At 39.4% G+C, this 15,688-nt stretch overlaps 1 protein-coding gene across 2 annotated transcripts in view; it reads right to left on the bottom strand.

Moving 5' to 3' along the window:
- Positions 1 to 2,184: 2,184 nt before the first annotated feature.
- EXOC5 (exocyst complex component 5) overlaps positions 2,185 to 15,688 on the bottom strand; it is a 28,288-nt gene continuing 14,784 nt past the window's right edge. Inside the window, exons 11-19 of one of the 2 annotated variants that reach the window (XM_071426169.1) lie at positions 15,044 to 15,253; positions 14,760 to 14,795; positions 13,729 to 13,876; positions 11,553 to 11,661; positions 10,753 to 10,873; positions 10,241 to 10,327; positions 7,892 to 8,000; positions 6,361 to 6,576; positions 2,185 to 4,577 (exon numbers count right to left, since the gene is read on the bottom strand). In XM_071426169.1, the coding sequence (XP_071282270.1) occupies positions 4,389 to 4,577; positions 6,361 to 6,576; positions 7,892 to 8,000; positions 10,241 to 10,327; positions 10,753 to 10,873; positions 11,553 to 11,661; positions 13,729 to 13,876; positions 14,760 to 14,795; positions 15,044 to 15,253 (1,225 nt within the window). In that variant the 3' untranslated portion in view covers positions 2,185 to 4,388. The remainder of the gene's footprint in view (positions 4,578 to 6,360; positions 6,577 to 7,891; positions 8,001 to 10,240; positions 10,328 to 10,752; positions 10,874 to 11,552; positions 11,662 to 13,728; positions 13,877 to 14,759; positions 14,796 to 15,043; positions 15,254 to 15,688) is intronic. The other variant, XM_071426170.1, reaches the window with a different exon arrangement.

The raw sequence follows: 15,688 nt of genomic DNA on the forward strand, positions 1-15,688 counted from the left end.
ATTCTCCAAGAAGCCACACAGCAAAGTTAAAGATTTTTTCCTCTCTGGCAAAGTGGAACAGAGGGGAAGGGATAGTGCAGTCCTGAGATCTGAAAGGAAAACAGGGCACAGGGACATAAAGCTAAGAGAATAAAAGTAGAAACCAAGGTTTCCACACACACTGAGGGCTGTATTGACACAGGGCTGTGCCCCACACAAGAGAAAAGACAACAGGCAAACACAGCTGCTTCCCCACTGCAAGATAAGCAGAAGATGTGGTAGAGAAATCTCCTACCACCAAAAGAAATTAGAATGGAGGAGAAAAAAGGACAAGCAAAGCACTGAATGTAACTGGGCAGGAGATCTGCCTCCCTCCCCTCCTTAAAACAGGTGTAGAAACACCAGGAGAGAAAAAACATAAAAGCCTACAACATGCCAGCCTTGATGCAGAAGCAAAACAGAAATCTGTCTGCATTTACAGCTACCACAGAGGAGGTGGTGGGGAGGAAATAATGCTCAGAAGCCAAAATCTAGCAGAACATGAGGACAAGAAATGTGTTCCTACCTTTCTGTTGTCCTCTAGAAGAGAGCTGGTGGCTGGCTTGTCCTCCCTGCTGCTCCTGGGACAAGAAGAGCAAAGGCTAAGGGCTGCTACCTGCATTTAAAGTTAGACAAGCAATTGTTTAGATAGCTGCTTCCTTTGTACAGAAAAAAAAAAAATCATAGCCTCAAGCTAAGAGTGGCTCAAGTCAAGTGCTAATCTGAATTAAGACAGGTATTGCCATGAAAACTTAATCCAGAGCCACCTCCTGCTCTGGAGTGTGTCATGACATCAGAACTGAGAATGTTTACTGCCATGCACATAATGCACTGAGAAACCTGGAACTTTGTGCTTGGAAGGACAGGACAAGGTGTACCCAGCCCAGGAGGGACCCAGGGGGCCTCACCCTCACCAAGGCACTTTGCAAGACACAAAATCTCCCACAGAAACAGAGCAGTCAATTCAGGCAACACTCCATCACACCACCCATGAATTAAAATGACTTTGGGAAGAGGAAAATTAAACCAAACCCCAAACCCAACCCAAGTGCTCTCCCCATAGCCAGGATAGCCTGAATTTCCCTAAGCCAACGCTTGCCACCCTCAAATCCAGCAGTCACTCACCTTCCTTCAGCTCACTGTGGTCCTCAAAGAGAATCACAAGCTCAGCTCTGTGGTTCTGGACACAAATGAAGGCAAATTCTCCTTCCCTCCACGGAGGCTGCACCTTGGTGATGCATTTCCACTCCCTGCAGACTCCCACACCAGCACCTGTCCTTCACAGCAGACACACGCTGGCTTTGGATTCTCCTCCTGTTGAATCCATCTCTCCAGATGAACAAGCAGCTCCACAGCCAAGTATTTCAGCCAGCCCCTCTCCCCTGGAGGCTGATTTCATTTCAGGGTGGGACACAGCTGTGCAAATCCAATGCCAATCCTGCTTTTTCTCTCAGGTTGATGTGTGTGTCAGGTTTCCATCATTGCTATTTTAACCTCCTCCTCCTCCATGTGCTTCTTCATTTAAAACTGCTCCTTCTCCATATCCTTTTTTAGTTCATGTCTTCTTCACATCTTACCCTCTATTTCTCTATCTTTGTATTTCCCAGCACTGCTGTTTCCCCATATTTTTTGCATTATTTGTGAAGGATTGTTACAGAATTCCTTCCTGCCCTCTGTGCACACACAAACAGAACAAAATAGCAAGTGACCTTGATAAATTACAGGACTTGAAAAAAAAACCCCACAGCTTCTTTTCCAGCCTACAACAGTTTACTGCAAAGCCATTTTCACCAATTGTAGACAACATAATTACACACACACACACTCTCCCCCTCCCAGGTTTGGCTGCCAGCCTGATAAATAAATGCCTATGTTGTAGGAGGGAACATTAGACAGGCAATACTTTAACTCATTATATGAACATTAAAAGGCATATTTGTATTTTAGATACTATTTTATTGCATTCATAAGCCACTGGAAATATTTTTCTAAATTATATGCTGTAAGAACTCAAAAATGTGTGAAAATTATAGTTCCCCCACCCCATCCCAATGCAACTTGTATTATAAAATAAACTTACTGATAATGCAGCCTTCTCCAGAAATAGAAATTCCAGTGTGTGCATGGGGAGGTTTTTTAAAGGAAGGAGAAAGCTCACACCAGTGATAAATTTGGTCAGTAAAATTACTTTTATTCTTTTTTTTTCTTTTAAATAGAAGGGCTTATACAATTGAGTATAAATATCTTCGAGGAACATGGAAATGAAATGAAAAAAAGTATCTGGAAGGAATTCTTTTTATTGAGGAAGAGTTTACATATCTAAGTGTTCACCTACTTTTTGCTGCCTCCTGTTAACAGGCATAATGGAAATATTGCACTGAGCATATGCATGGAAAACACAGCTAACAAAGCAAAGAATATGGTAAATACATTTCATACAACCTTAAAAAAATTGAAACAGTCATACAACAAATTCTGAAGCACTTCTGTGATCTGCAATCTCAAGATGATGTTCACTGTTCTGAAGTGTTAGCAAATTGACGCTTTTATTTTATTTTCTTTTTTTTTTTATTTTGTAGAAAGATTTTGTATTGGTTCATAAAACCACAGCCTTAAAATTGTTGGCTTTCAGTTACAGAGGTAACAGAGAGGTATCATCTGAATTCACATCAGAGCTTTTGGAACAAAAATGGCAGCAGTACAAGCAGGTGCCTCCTCCAGTGTCCAAACCCCTCTGTGGCTTTGCCATGGCCAAGGAACAGAGCAGAGCAGCCCAGCAGAGCAGCCAGACTTCCCTGGATGCTGTGAGCCAGGCTGGCACCCATTCCCTTGTTTACTGACAGAATGCTCCCCTAAATCCAAAAGGAAGCAGGAGAACCCCAGCTAAGCAAGAGAAGTTCCAACAAGTCTTGTCAATATTGACCCCACCTGGGAATTCTTTAACAGAAGAGGAAAATCCAATTCTCTGACCAACCCTTAGAGTGAATGGATAGAAATGCTGCTCTGGAGATGGGAGACAAAGAAGTTTCCATAATGTGCTGAGCCCACAGTAGAAGGAACGTGTTAGAAAGGATTTGCTCCACTGCAGTTCCAACCTGGTTTCCACAAGAGCCCACTCTGACAAAAAAGGTCTATTTACAACAATTTCCAGCTGCTTGTGGAAAAGCCAGCCCAGAGGTTTCAAACACCACTGCTGCTTCAGTTCACTGCGTGCACACTGTGGGTCCATGTCAGGAACTCCTGAATAAACCCTGGAGCACAACAGACACAGAGTAGCCTCTGTCCAATATCAAAGTTATGATCAGTGGAAGAGCAGCTTTCACACACTTCAACATTTTATATTGCTCAGGCACTGAGGATCAATTCTATTCAGCATGAGAATTTGCCACTCTAGGTTTTTGCTGGGGCCATTCCTGCCACACAGCAAAAACTGGGCTACATTTTATCCTTTCACTTCATTACAATTTGAATGTATTTACATACAAAATAAGACAGGAGAAAAAGTTCTTTTAAGTAACCCAACAATGGGCACCTTCCCTTGCAATAAGGATGCCTTAGGCAAGGCAGCTGCATTTACTTCAGGAGCATATATAAAATTCAGTGTGCTGGTATCAAACAAAAACAATAATGTCAGATCATACAATGCCAGTACATTCCAGTGGGCCCTTGACTATTAGGTAAAAAAAAACAAAACAAAGCCAAAGAACCAAAAATAAAATAAAAAAAAAAAAAATCCAAAACTTTTCACCACTTTAGTTCTGTTTAGAATGCTACACGATGAATAAGTTATGTCTTTCTGGGATAGTATTTTACTCCTACATCTCAAAGAAATTCCAAGCTAATTAATTAGAGCAAGAAATTACATTGAGCAGGATAACGTTTTAAATGAAAGAAATGACTTAGAAACACCAATCAAAGATAATTTGATTATGATTAGCTGTGCTGAAGTCTAAGTCATTAAAATTGATGAAGAATGTTTTTACACTGGTCTATTCTATGTAATCCATTACCTACGCTATGCTCTGTAGTTCAAGTCTAACAAATGGTATCTGATAATTCAATATTGAAGACTAAAATACTTTCAATGCACCATTTGCTCTCCTACACCAACATGTTTCCAATTAAAAAAAAAACAAATCAGTAGCAAGTAGATTTGTGAAATTCTTCACTGGGAGAACTTGAGCTAACATGAAACATCATCCAGATTTTTACCTGCTCGCCTTCCACATGGCCAGGTTTAAATATGGCTGCTGCTTTACCCTGAACAGTCACTGTCCCACAAAAGTTACACCCAGGGTTGGTAAGAAATAATTCCCTGTGCTTTCTAACAACTGAGGCTGCCCAAAGGTGCAAGGATTCCTGCCATGCTCTCAGCTGAAGTGGCGAGCCAGACGAGCAGACCTGTAGTCGACACGCAGCTGGACAAAGGAGTGAAGGATGTTCTTGTCCAGGTTAGCAAGTTGTTCTCCTGAGCAAACCTGCTTCAGGTTATCTGGGGCCACAACCAGAAGGTTGCAAAGTGCATGCAGGGTATCAAAGAGCTGTAAGACCAGCGCAATCTGTGGACAAGAGGAAACAAAGGAAAAAAAACAGAAATTAAATTTGAGTTGCTTGAAGTCTTCTAACAGAATATCCATCAGGTTGAAGTCTTCTAACAGAATATCCATCAGGTTGAAGTCTTATAACAGAATATCCATCTACATCTATCACTGGCTGGGGGCTGTGTACAAATCACAAATGGGATGGGACTGCTGGGAACAGCCTTGAGCTGGTTTATTTTCCAGCATCAGCCTCATTGCATGGTTATGACAATGGGAAGATGCCATCAGCAGACCAAGAACTTAATGCTACACCTTACTTTAAAAGTTTTTTGACCAATCACACAAAGCAAAAGCACATTGACAGTAGTTCTATTGAACCACTATAAGCACAGGTACCTTAGGTTAAAACAATCCTTGCTTATTTCAAATACAATACCTGCTTTTAAGTCTTAAAACACAATGCACAGAGATCCATTATTAAGCTTCAAACTTCCTAATATCTCACCAGACATACTTTTCTGCAGCTTAGGGAGTTATTCTAGACAAGCTTTAATACACAAACCATTGTTCTATTTGTCCTTACTTTTCTACTTCTTACATAATTTTTCTGCTGACCAATCTCATGGCTACTGCTCAGCTCTAATCACAGTTCTGCTGTCTCTGAGGCTCTTGGAATCTCTGCTGGTCAGGGTGACCCTGAGATGTGTTAGAAAGTCTCTTTTTTCAGCCCAGCAGTTGAGGAAGGAGTGACAATTCTTCTGTTCTGGTTCTCAAGGTTGTTGATTCTTTCTTACCTATAACATTCTTTCTCCAGCCCGCCAAGGTCTGTCTGGCAGGTTGGGTTGAGGCACACTGCCTGTCCTTGGAGCAGTGTTATCTTTTATACTAAAAACCACAAGTACATTATTTACAGTAACTTCCCAATACCTATCACCTATGTTAGACAGTGAGCTTCTACTCTAAACCAATGTAAAAGTGCCAACATCACCCAGAAGATGAAGGCTAGGAAGAAGAAAGAAGAAGGACAAGGCACGCCCAAATTCCCCCATCTTGGGACCCTGAGCCCCCATTCTAAAAACCTCAAAATTCTACTTTTCACTCTGTGGCAAACTAATTATTATTCTACTTAAACTTTTGAGACTTGTAATTCCTCATATAAGGTTGGTAATTTTTTCCATGGATCAAAATCAAAGGCACAGGGGGTTTTGGGCTCTGTGCCAAGGTCTCTGAGCCCCTGGCAGGGGCTCAAGGCATCCAGGACAGCCAGAGGGATGTCCTGGGTTCCAACATGAGGCCTGCCTTTTGCAGCTTTCCCAAAACCCTCGGATTTTAAGGATTCCCACAGTATCTTCCAAAGATGAGGAGAGAGAGGATTTAGCAGCATCACTCCCTCCTGATGGACAGGTGTGGTGGTGTTCACAGGAGTCTTAGGATGAGGGAAGAGATGAGAATGCTGACTCCATGTTTCAGAAGGCTGATTTATTATTTTCTGATATATATTACATTAAAACTATATAAAAGAATAGAAGAAAGGATTTCATCAGAAGGCTAGCAAGGAAATGAAAGAATCGAATGATAATGAAATCTTGTGACTGACCACAGAGTCTGAGACAGCTGGACTGTGATTGGCCATTAATTAGAAACAACCACATGAGACCAATCCCAGATGCACCTGTTGCATTCCACAGCAGCAGATAACCATTGGTTACATTTTGTTCCTGAGGCCTCTCAGCTTCTCAGGAGGAAAAATCCTGGCAAAGGGATTTTTCAGAAAATATCACAGCTACACAGACAGGCTCACCTTGAAGTCTTTGGCACACTTCCTGTACTCAGCCACGTCACAAATGGCCAGCATTCCCCCCATGCAGCTGTAGGAATATTGCTGGAGGTGCTCATAGATGAGGCGATGGAAACGAACCCCAAACTCCATCAAAACCGTGTCCACGTTCTTGCCATCCATGGAATTCCTGATCTTTTCCACCTGTTTCCTAACATACCCACACACTTTAACACAAGCCTAGATTAAAAAATAGAAAGAAATAAGTAAGAATTAGGTAATCTACTGTGGTGGTGTTTGCAGGGGTCCCAGGACGAGGGAAGAGATGAGAATCTTGACTCCGTGTTTCAGAAGGCCGATTAATTATTTTATGATATATATTATATTAGAAGAAAATTATATATTAAAACTATACTAAAAGAATAGAAGAAAGGATTTCATCAGAAAGCTAGCAAAGAAAGAATGGAATGGTAATACAATATTGTGACTGCTCACAGCCAAGACACAGGTGGCTGTCATTGGTCATCAAATAAAAACAATTTCACATGCTGGGTAAACAATTCTCCAAAACATGAAGAAGCTGAAGTTCTCAGCTTCTCAGGAGAAAAGATCCTGACAAAAGGATTTTTCATAAAATATGTCTGTGCCAATCTACTTTCTTCCACATTGTAAGTTGAACATCAGTTACTAACTTTGATAAATCTCAATGATGTGTTGCAAAAGTTTATTCTCCAATTAATAATTTTCCACATATCTTTTTATTTGCCAAACTAAGGTGCAAAAATGCAAGTAGAAAGATGGATGCAAGAAAATATTCAAATAAGTCATAGTTCATAGCAATTCAGAATAGAACATTTTAATCTGGATTTTTAATTTAGTGATCCACCAAAGGGGTGTGTGATTAAAAACCTCTTGTGAGTCACAATCATAAATCCAAATTAAGAGCCATACAGGGATTTTCACCTTTCCACAGAGTACCACAGTCTGTGTCCTACTGCTGCACTTCTCCCATTCCCACCTGGTTGCAGGCATTTAGGGAATGCTCTCACTTCTTCCCACTGAGTTTTTTCCCTACTTCTCCCTGCCTTTTTCCCTAATGTGAGCTACTCCAGCAGCCCCTAGGCTGGGATTCAGAGACATTCACTGTGGAGAGAACACTGCAGCAAAATGGTCATGCTGTACCTGTGATGCTTTGCCATGTTCCTGCCATTCTGAGAGGAAAAAGCACCCAGCAACTGAAGAGTACCTGATAATTGATTTTCTGAAACTGATAGCTTAAAGCTAATTATCAGCTAAAAGCCTTGTTCCAAATTTGGGCCTCTTGGGAGGGGAAAGAATGTGCCAGTTTCTCCAGCACCCACTGATTTGTGTCTGACACTAGACAAAAACTACTCATGTTCCTTTTCAGCTTGACAAAATAGTCCACAACAGAGTTTGGAGGTGCTTGGTGCAAGATGGAAGTAAATTAAGTAAACGCACATGTTGTCTAATGGGGGTTTGGTAAGGAGCATCTTGTGCCTGAGAACACTCATGAGCTGAGACTTTGGTTACTTACATTTGTATATTGAATCAAAACATTGTTCTCATCTTCTGGTTTGAAATCTGTCTTCTTTTGCTCTGCAGCCAAGATGTGCTTCATCTGTCCAATCATACAATTCAGTGTCCTTTAAAGTTACAAATACAGATTGGGTTTTGAAGGCAACTTTTTCATTTCCTTGACTTTTATATTTATATATACTGACACAATTCTGGACAAAACTAAGCAGCATGAAGCAATGAGGGAAAAAAACCCAGCATCTAACATTTTTCTATAGAGAAGATTTTATGAAAGCAGTTAGAAAAAGGAGCACCAGCCAAAAAAAAAAAAAATCCTAAGAACTCTTTCCTCCAAGTTCAGTGTCTTGGAGCAGAGCATGCAGCCTGCTGGCCTGCTGCTTTTAAAGGGGACATGTGAATTGTGAGGTAATCCATTCAAATCCAGCTAGCTCTTCAGAGGAATTGGACAGCATCCTTCAGAGAGAATCAGAAGGAAGCATTCCAAGGAGTTTAGCAGAATTAGATCACATTGCATATTAGTCAGAAGCAAGCCTCAGAAAACACTTGAAAATGAAGGAAGGGTGAGGGCAAAGAAGAAACTTCTTCCTTTGCCAGAGCTTGGTATTTTTTCTCTTGCTCCCAGAAATCTAATGGAGTTTTACAGCATCAATTATTTCTCCTTTATAGGATTTATCTGTTCAGAACATTATCTAAGGTCAAGGCTCTGCTTTCCTTCGAGTCCAAAGCAAAGGTCAAGCAGCAAAGCAGAGACAGAGGCTGCAAACCTCTCCCAGTATCCCCCTGGGCCAGGAACATCCCCCTGGCTCTCTTCTCTTCCCCTCCCCTGTCATTCACCCCCCTCATCCCCCCAACCTGCCCAAACAAAACTGTCAGGGACATTCCAGACCTTGAAGGATTCAAGCTGGGGTGGGGTGGAGAAGATTACATGCAAGCAGAGAGGGAAAAAACTCCTTTTATTCCTGTGTATAGAGCTCAGGCTTGTATTTCAGATTTACTTTGTTCCAAGTCCACATACCAACAGAAATTTAAAGAAATAATATCTTGCATTGTCCTGAATTTCCATTTGGACTAAATACTCCCAGAAGGATGTTTACACAAAATACATACTGAGAGAAAACCAGTTGAATTAATTCTGTTTGGCTAATAAATCACTTTTACTGAGATAGAGAATTGCTGTGAATGGTTTTCAAGAAGCTGCACTTGAACTTTTCCAGATTAGATAAAGGTGAAACCATCAATATTTCAAAATTTTGCTTTATTTTTTAAACTCATTCCTTTTAGCAGGACAATCAATTCTCAACAGCATCAGTGGCACCACAAAGCAGCACAAAACAGCCCCACAAACACATTTTACATGGAATGTTCATCTCAAAACTCATCTCCCTTTTTTTATGTGCTCAAACACATATTTTTTTAAATAAACCTTTGATTATACTGTCTTCTGATAAGAACTTGCTCTCCTAAGTCTTTAAGAAATTAATTATTTAACACAAACAGATACAAACCACTGTAATACTGATGACTGACCTGTATCTATCTACATCTGAGCTTATGGCCTCAGTGCTTCAAGTGCTTCCAACTTCATGTTTAAACCTCTAAGGTCACCTACAGCAGGAGCAGCTAAAATCTCAATTGCCACCTTACACTCCCTATTTCCACCTTCTCCTTGCACTTGCAGAAATTAATACCCCAAATCAGAAGTAGGGCATCACACAACAGCTCCATTTCCTAATATGAAGCTCGTTAGTTTATTATTTTCCTCTGCTGCAAAACAGCTGTGATTTTAATTTGCAATTTTTATAGCTATCCCCTCATTTTTATTCTGAGAAATAGAAAAAAGATTAAATGAGTCACAACCTCAAAGCAAGTCAATGTCAGAATCAAAATTATTCCAGGTCTCCAGACTTCCACGACTCGGTCTAATCCATAGCACTGCACAGATCCCAGCAAATCATTTAACCTATTTTTGTCAAACCTTGCTCCTAATGGAAATCCTGCAAGTGCTTAACCTATTTCAATCATCATTTCTCCCTCTTTCAAAGTAGAAAAACACCAGTTTGAGACAATAAGGTAAGAGTGAATTACTGCACTCTTTCAACATAAGCAAAATCCTTTAACATCCTGCCAGAAGCATTTTTGGGTCAGAAATCTGCCATGGAAAACATGACCCTCTAGCCACACAAAATCTAAATTTCCTGTGCACAATAATGGTGTTTATCTGTTTAAAAAAATTTAAATATCAATTTTGAGTTGAGGAAAAATTCATGTTTAAAAGGCCAGTTAACATATATCACAAAGGTGTGGTTTAAAAAAAAAAGATTAAGAGAAAGTTTTAATCTCTACTTGCCTATCAATGCCCATATCCAGCTTCACTTCCATTTGTTCTATGATATCCTTTTTCTTCTGAAGGCATTCAGATAATTTAGGAGAAGAACTGCAACAGTATAGAAGATGTGTGACAGTATTAAAACATCAAAACTAATTTCTCTGCTGGGTTTGCTGCTTCCAACAGAATTTAGTGAAGATTTCCCACCCCAGCAGGAAAAGGGCACAGCCACAAACCCCCTTGAGTCCCACCTGGAATGCAGCAGCAAAATCTCCATGGAGCAACATGTTCTTCCTCCCTATCAGTATTCCTGGAGCTCACCCTCTCCCATTTGTTTCCAAAGGAACCAATTTGTTTAAACTTCCCTTCTTCCCCCTCCCACAATATCAAGTTGAACTACTCCAAGCATAAACTCCTCTTAATAGAGATGAAAAATGAAAAAAAATTTGCTTTCTTCCAAAAAAAAAAAAAAAAAAAAAAAAAAAAAAAAAAAAAATAAAGACCAGAGGAAATGTAAATCATAAAAAAGGTACCTGATCAGTGGCATCAGATGATCATTGAACTGCTTGTCAAATAAATGGAAAATAGTATTGGCCTGGTGGACAACATCCAAGAAATAAAGATTTGCGTTCTTTGAATCAGAAGAGGGAATGCCTGAAGCAAAGGAGGTTTCATTAGAATTGTAACGAGATGCAGTTCTTATAATTAGCATGATGACTTTTTAAATATGCAGATTTTTTTCATGAATGCTTAAATCACAGGCTTAGAGTTTCAAAAATTTACCACGGTGCCATATATAGAATTCTTTTTGTAGCTATATTGGTAACAAGCCTAAGAAATACCTAACTGGTAACATTTCTGATGGCAAAACAGAGCAGTCAATTTAAAAACTCCTTCAGAATGTGAGTTTGATGCTGTCTTGCAAGACAGACAGGTTCTCTCTGTCAAGATTTTAACTTCTTTAAACAAGCAGTTTTCTTATTTACAGTCCCTCTAAGCACACAAATATACAAACAAGCATGGAATTCCTATAAACATTGTGATTTAATACAAAAATATTCTCCTGTTATGACACAGAATACAGAGGTAGGGAATGCTGATGTCCCAATTTCTATGACAAAAATGTTTCTAAAGACAAGCACGTTTCCATCTGTGCATCAATTCCCCAAATGAAAGTTACACTTTAGAAACCATTAAATGTCAACCCCCCAACACACAAAACAGATTTCATTTAACCAACACATCCTGAACAAGGCCAATCAATAAGGCACAGCAAAGATCATCTGCACAGAAAGGCCAAGGAGATGAAATGCTCAGGAAATTCTGTACTCACCAGCAAGGCCTGTTTCTAATGCATAATCGATGTGTTCAGTACATAAGAACTCTACAAGCATAGAAAAAATTCTGAAAGCATTCTTGGGTAAGTCAGAAGGATCAGAGAGCTTTAAAGAAAAAGAAAAAAATATCCTAAAGGTCAGTTCTACATAGATTTGAAAGTTTATTGAATATTGCATAGGGGATAAGCTTAAAGTGTAACAGGTATTCCAGAATAATTGGAATTTTACTCAAAATGAAAAGTATCCATACAGAGAATTATTCAGGAACAGACTGTAATAGCAATAAACCCTTCAGCATTTACAAGTAAACTGAAGCCACAACAGGATGCTACAATAAGCAAAAGTGTTAACAGTTTCTAATAATAATTATTAAGGGTAATAATAAAAGAAGATATTAATTAATAGTCCTTACAATAGTTTTCCAGATGCAGTCTCAGAACTGCCTAACCTGCATGCCACTGGATGCTGGGAAAATGCACACAGAAGAGATTACTCTATGTGTACCCTGTATTTTTTATTCTTTTAACACTCTCCTGGCACTGGCCACAGTGAGGAGCAGGACACTGGGTTAGCTGCAGCTCCAGTTTGTGTTCTTTTAGCACTGCAGCAAAAATAATGCAGCTGAACCTGGGCTACATTTAGCACAGTTCAGCTGGAGTCAATGGAGCATGAACACTTTTATTAAGTGCAGCAATGGCCACATTTACACTCAGCATCTGGACTTTGATGAGCTGTAAGCAACATGGGATTTTGGACAGCAACCTGTCAGTAAATCCCTTTTCTAAAGAAAAACGTGACAGGGCTTTTGTACCTAGGAAAACCAGCTTTGGTTCCTAAGGAATTAGGTGAAGACTTTTATAAAGCTTCAAGGAAGAAAGATTAATACTGCAACTGCAGGTAATTTACACAACAGTCACAAATATTTCTGCTGTATTTCCCCCCAAAAAACTCAAAAACCCAACAACAGAGATTTCCAAACAGTGAAATGTTTCAATATGTGGCTACATCAAAATTACCAATTTATTTTTCCTAAAGCAGTCACAGCTGGCAGAACCCTGCACACATCTGCTATGTGACATAAATACCACAATTAGTTAGCCAGGGACTAACTTATCTTTTGTCCAACAGTGAGTTGCTTTGACCACAAACCCCTAAATTCTAAAATCCTAATTCTGGAAATCTCCTTATGTGCCAAGATCCATTGGGGTTTCCATTCAAATAGAATTCTTCTAAAACAATTTATATTATATCTGATCTCAACAGAAACAAAAGGTTGTGCACATGTGGAAAAAAACACAGTTTATATCATGAATTTAACAACTGCTTCTAGCAACTATGATGTTGAGAAAAATAATGATCCACCTGCTTGCCTTAGAGCACTGATTCTCACCCTGAGGAAGGTGGTGATCCCAAGGGTGTCCAGGTAAAAGCCTGTACCCTGTTCTGTCTTTGGCTCCACTCAGTTTATAAAATATTAAAACATCTGAAGTTTTTCTGCCATAAGCTCATTGAGAATGTTAAAGGAATTTCCTAGAAATCAGTGTGTTTAGCTAATAAAAAAAATATCACATTTAAGGCTGCAATTAAATTTCAAAGGTTTTCATTTACACCAAGTACCAGAGAAATATGATTGACAGGCAGTAAAACCAGCAATTTAATCAGAAGTAAAATACCTTTTTCATGTTAGACTGAAGCATTTAAAGAACTGTAGAGGGTTACCAAGGTAAATAATGTTTAAGACTATTCCTCTCAGCATTTTATTGGTGATCATTCACTAATGTAAGAAGAAATTACACTTGAGGCAGGAAAACAGCTGTTGAACAGTGTATTTTAAAAGCAGGAAAAGAAAACCACACTAAATGTTTCTCAGGTTTTGGGTTTTATTTAGTAAGAAAAGCAATGCAGCCAGTAGGTTTAACCATCCCCACTTCTTCCAACACCAGCCAGCATTAATACTCCCAAATTACAACTAGATCCACATGGAAAGACAAACCCTCAGCCTCCATTGTGGCTCCATTTTCATGAAAAACACAAGAGACAACTGAAATATCCTTTCCTTTCCAAATCTACAGCAACCTTCCTATCACACCTCAACCAAAAACTTGAGCTCAAGACTGAATCTCACACACCAAATGATACCACACCAAGGGAGGTCACAGGAAGCAAACTTACCCTGTGACATCTTTCAAAAGCTTGCTTGGTTTCTTGCAAAAGGTTAACCACCACTTCTTGGGACAGGAAGGTTTCCCCATGTGTGTCAATGCTTGGCCCCAGGGGTAAGTTTGTTCGTTGCCTTAGTCTCTCTTTGAGGTCTTGAATACTGGAACAAAGACAAACCCCAAGAAGATTTCACCAGGTGGAAATTTTGACACAAAAACTCAACAACAATTTAGCATCTTTTAGTTGTTAACTCAAAAAACAGGACCCAAGACACAGTTTAGGATGTGCAAGCATTAAGACAAGTCTTGCAAGCTTTAAAAACAAAACTTGGCAGTAAATGCAAAACTACCACCTCTGATTCCATGGTCAACTGTGTTCTGGAATGGCACATTCACACATGGGAGCAGCTATTCATTCCCTTGTGGGATGAGTGATTTCACTGCAATCCTGCAGCACTTCTGCTCTCTGGACAGATTTAGCCTCCATCCTCTCTGTCACCTTCCAAACACTAATGAGAGCTTCCTATCTCATCCACACCCACAAATCCTCTCATCCTCATCCATTATCTCAGCAGTTCTTTATTTAGTCAAGCATGCTTCAACACATTTCCATGCATAAAACAACCCATACAGTTACGCACCACAATAAATTTAATTTTCCCCAAGAAAATTAAATTTTCATCTTTGCTTTTTTTTTAAATTACTTCACTACTGCTTTTTCCATATCATTCCTCATTCCTGACACACTGAACCCAGCAGCTCTTTGAAAGGTGCAGTAGCCTTAGCACCTCTGCTTCACATGATTTTTAATACTTCCTATCCCACTTCTCACTACTCCTTCATTAGTTTTTCTACCCTGAGGATAATGAAGTCTTGTTTTACCTTTCTCTAAGTCCATTGCATCTTCTGGGCTCACTAAGAGCTTTCTCACTGACATTGCTATGGTCTTTTCCCCTTCCTAGGTCTTGGGAGGGGACCACAAGACCTGGGCAGGTGAAAAAAAATGTATGCTTTTAGATACACACATATACATGCTTTAGGTACCTTAGTTTTGCTTCAGTCCTTTTGTGGATCTGGATCCTAAGTTGAAACATAGGTTTAACTGGTATTTTTCATTTCCAGTATGTACAAATACCATGCACTGAGTACATTTCACATGTACTGAGAGCAACACATTTTTGAGCAGAACATAAAGTGAAAGCAAATTATAAAAAGCTGTAGGTCTTTGGCAGTTCATCACTGTGCATCTGACATGGCAAATACAGCCTTTCTCCCCTCACCACCTCCCTTCCACTTCAAAACTATCAAACTTCCCCAAAGGAACTTACCCTCCAGTGCCAATGGACCTCTTCTGGTGGTTTTTGGAATCATAATAGCGCTGCAGAATCATTGCACTCCTACTTTTCAAATAGCCAATTTCCACCTCAATGTAATTCTCCAAGTAGGAAATGAAAATGGCCTTGATAAGCTTAGACAAGAAAGTCTGCTTATCAGTACCCAAGTTAAATTCCATCAATTTGCTTGACAGATTAGTGGTTCTTTATGCAAAAGAAACAAAGAAGGGAAGGGGAGGAAAAGGTTGAATGTGGATGAATTACAGCATTACACGTTTGTAAAGTACACAGAATGAATTACACATTACACATTTGGAAAGTACAGCACAACAGAACCCTGATGGTGATTAAGACTTGGAGCAGTTTCACATTTAAGTAAAGAATTTCACATAATTCATGTTTAATTACACACAGCTCCACTGCAATCAAGTTGCCAGTGAGATGGGGAGGACTGGCTTTTCCACAGTTTTAAAATTACTCTTGAAGATCACAATAATACCCATTGAAAATAATAATGGCCATTTTAAATTTTCCTTAGGAAACCCATCATTGTAAAGGTTAATACACATAAAAAATTTACAGCTTTTATGAGAAGTTTACATTTTTGGCTCCTTTTTCTTGACAATAATTCTTTTTATT

This window comes from Agelaius tricolor, unplaced genomic scaffold (genome assembly GCF_023055355.1).
Source record: "Agelaius tricolor isolate 1412-34295 unplaced genomic scaffold, bAgeTri1.0.p SCAF_5, whole genome shotgun sequence".
NCBI lineage: Eukaryota > Metazoa > Chordata > Aves > Passeriformes > Icteridae > Agelaius > Agelaius tricolor.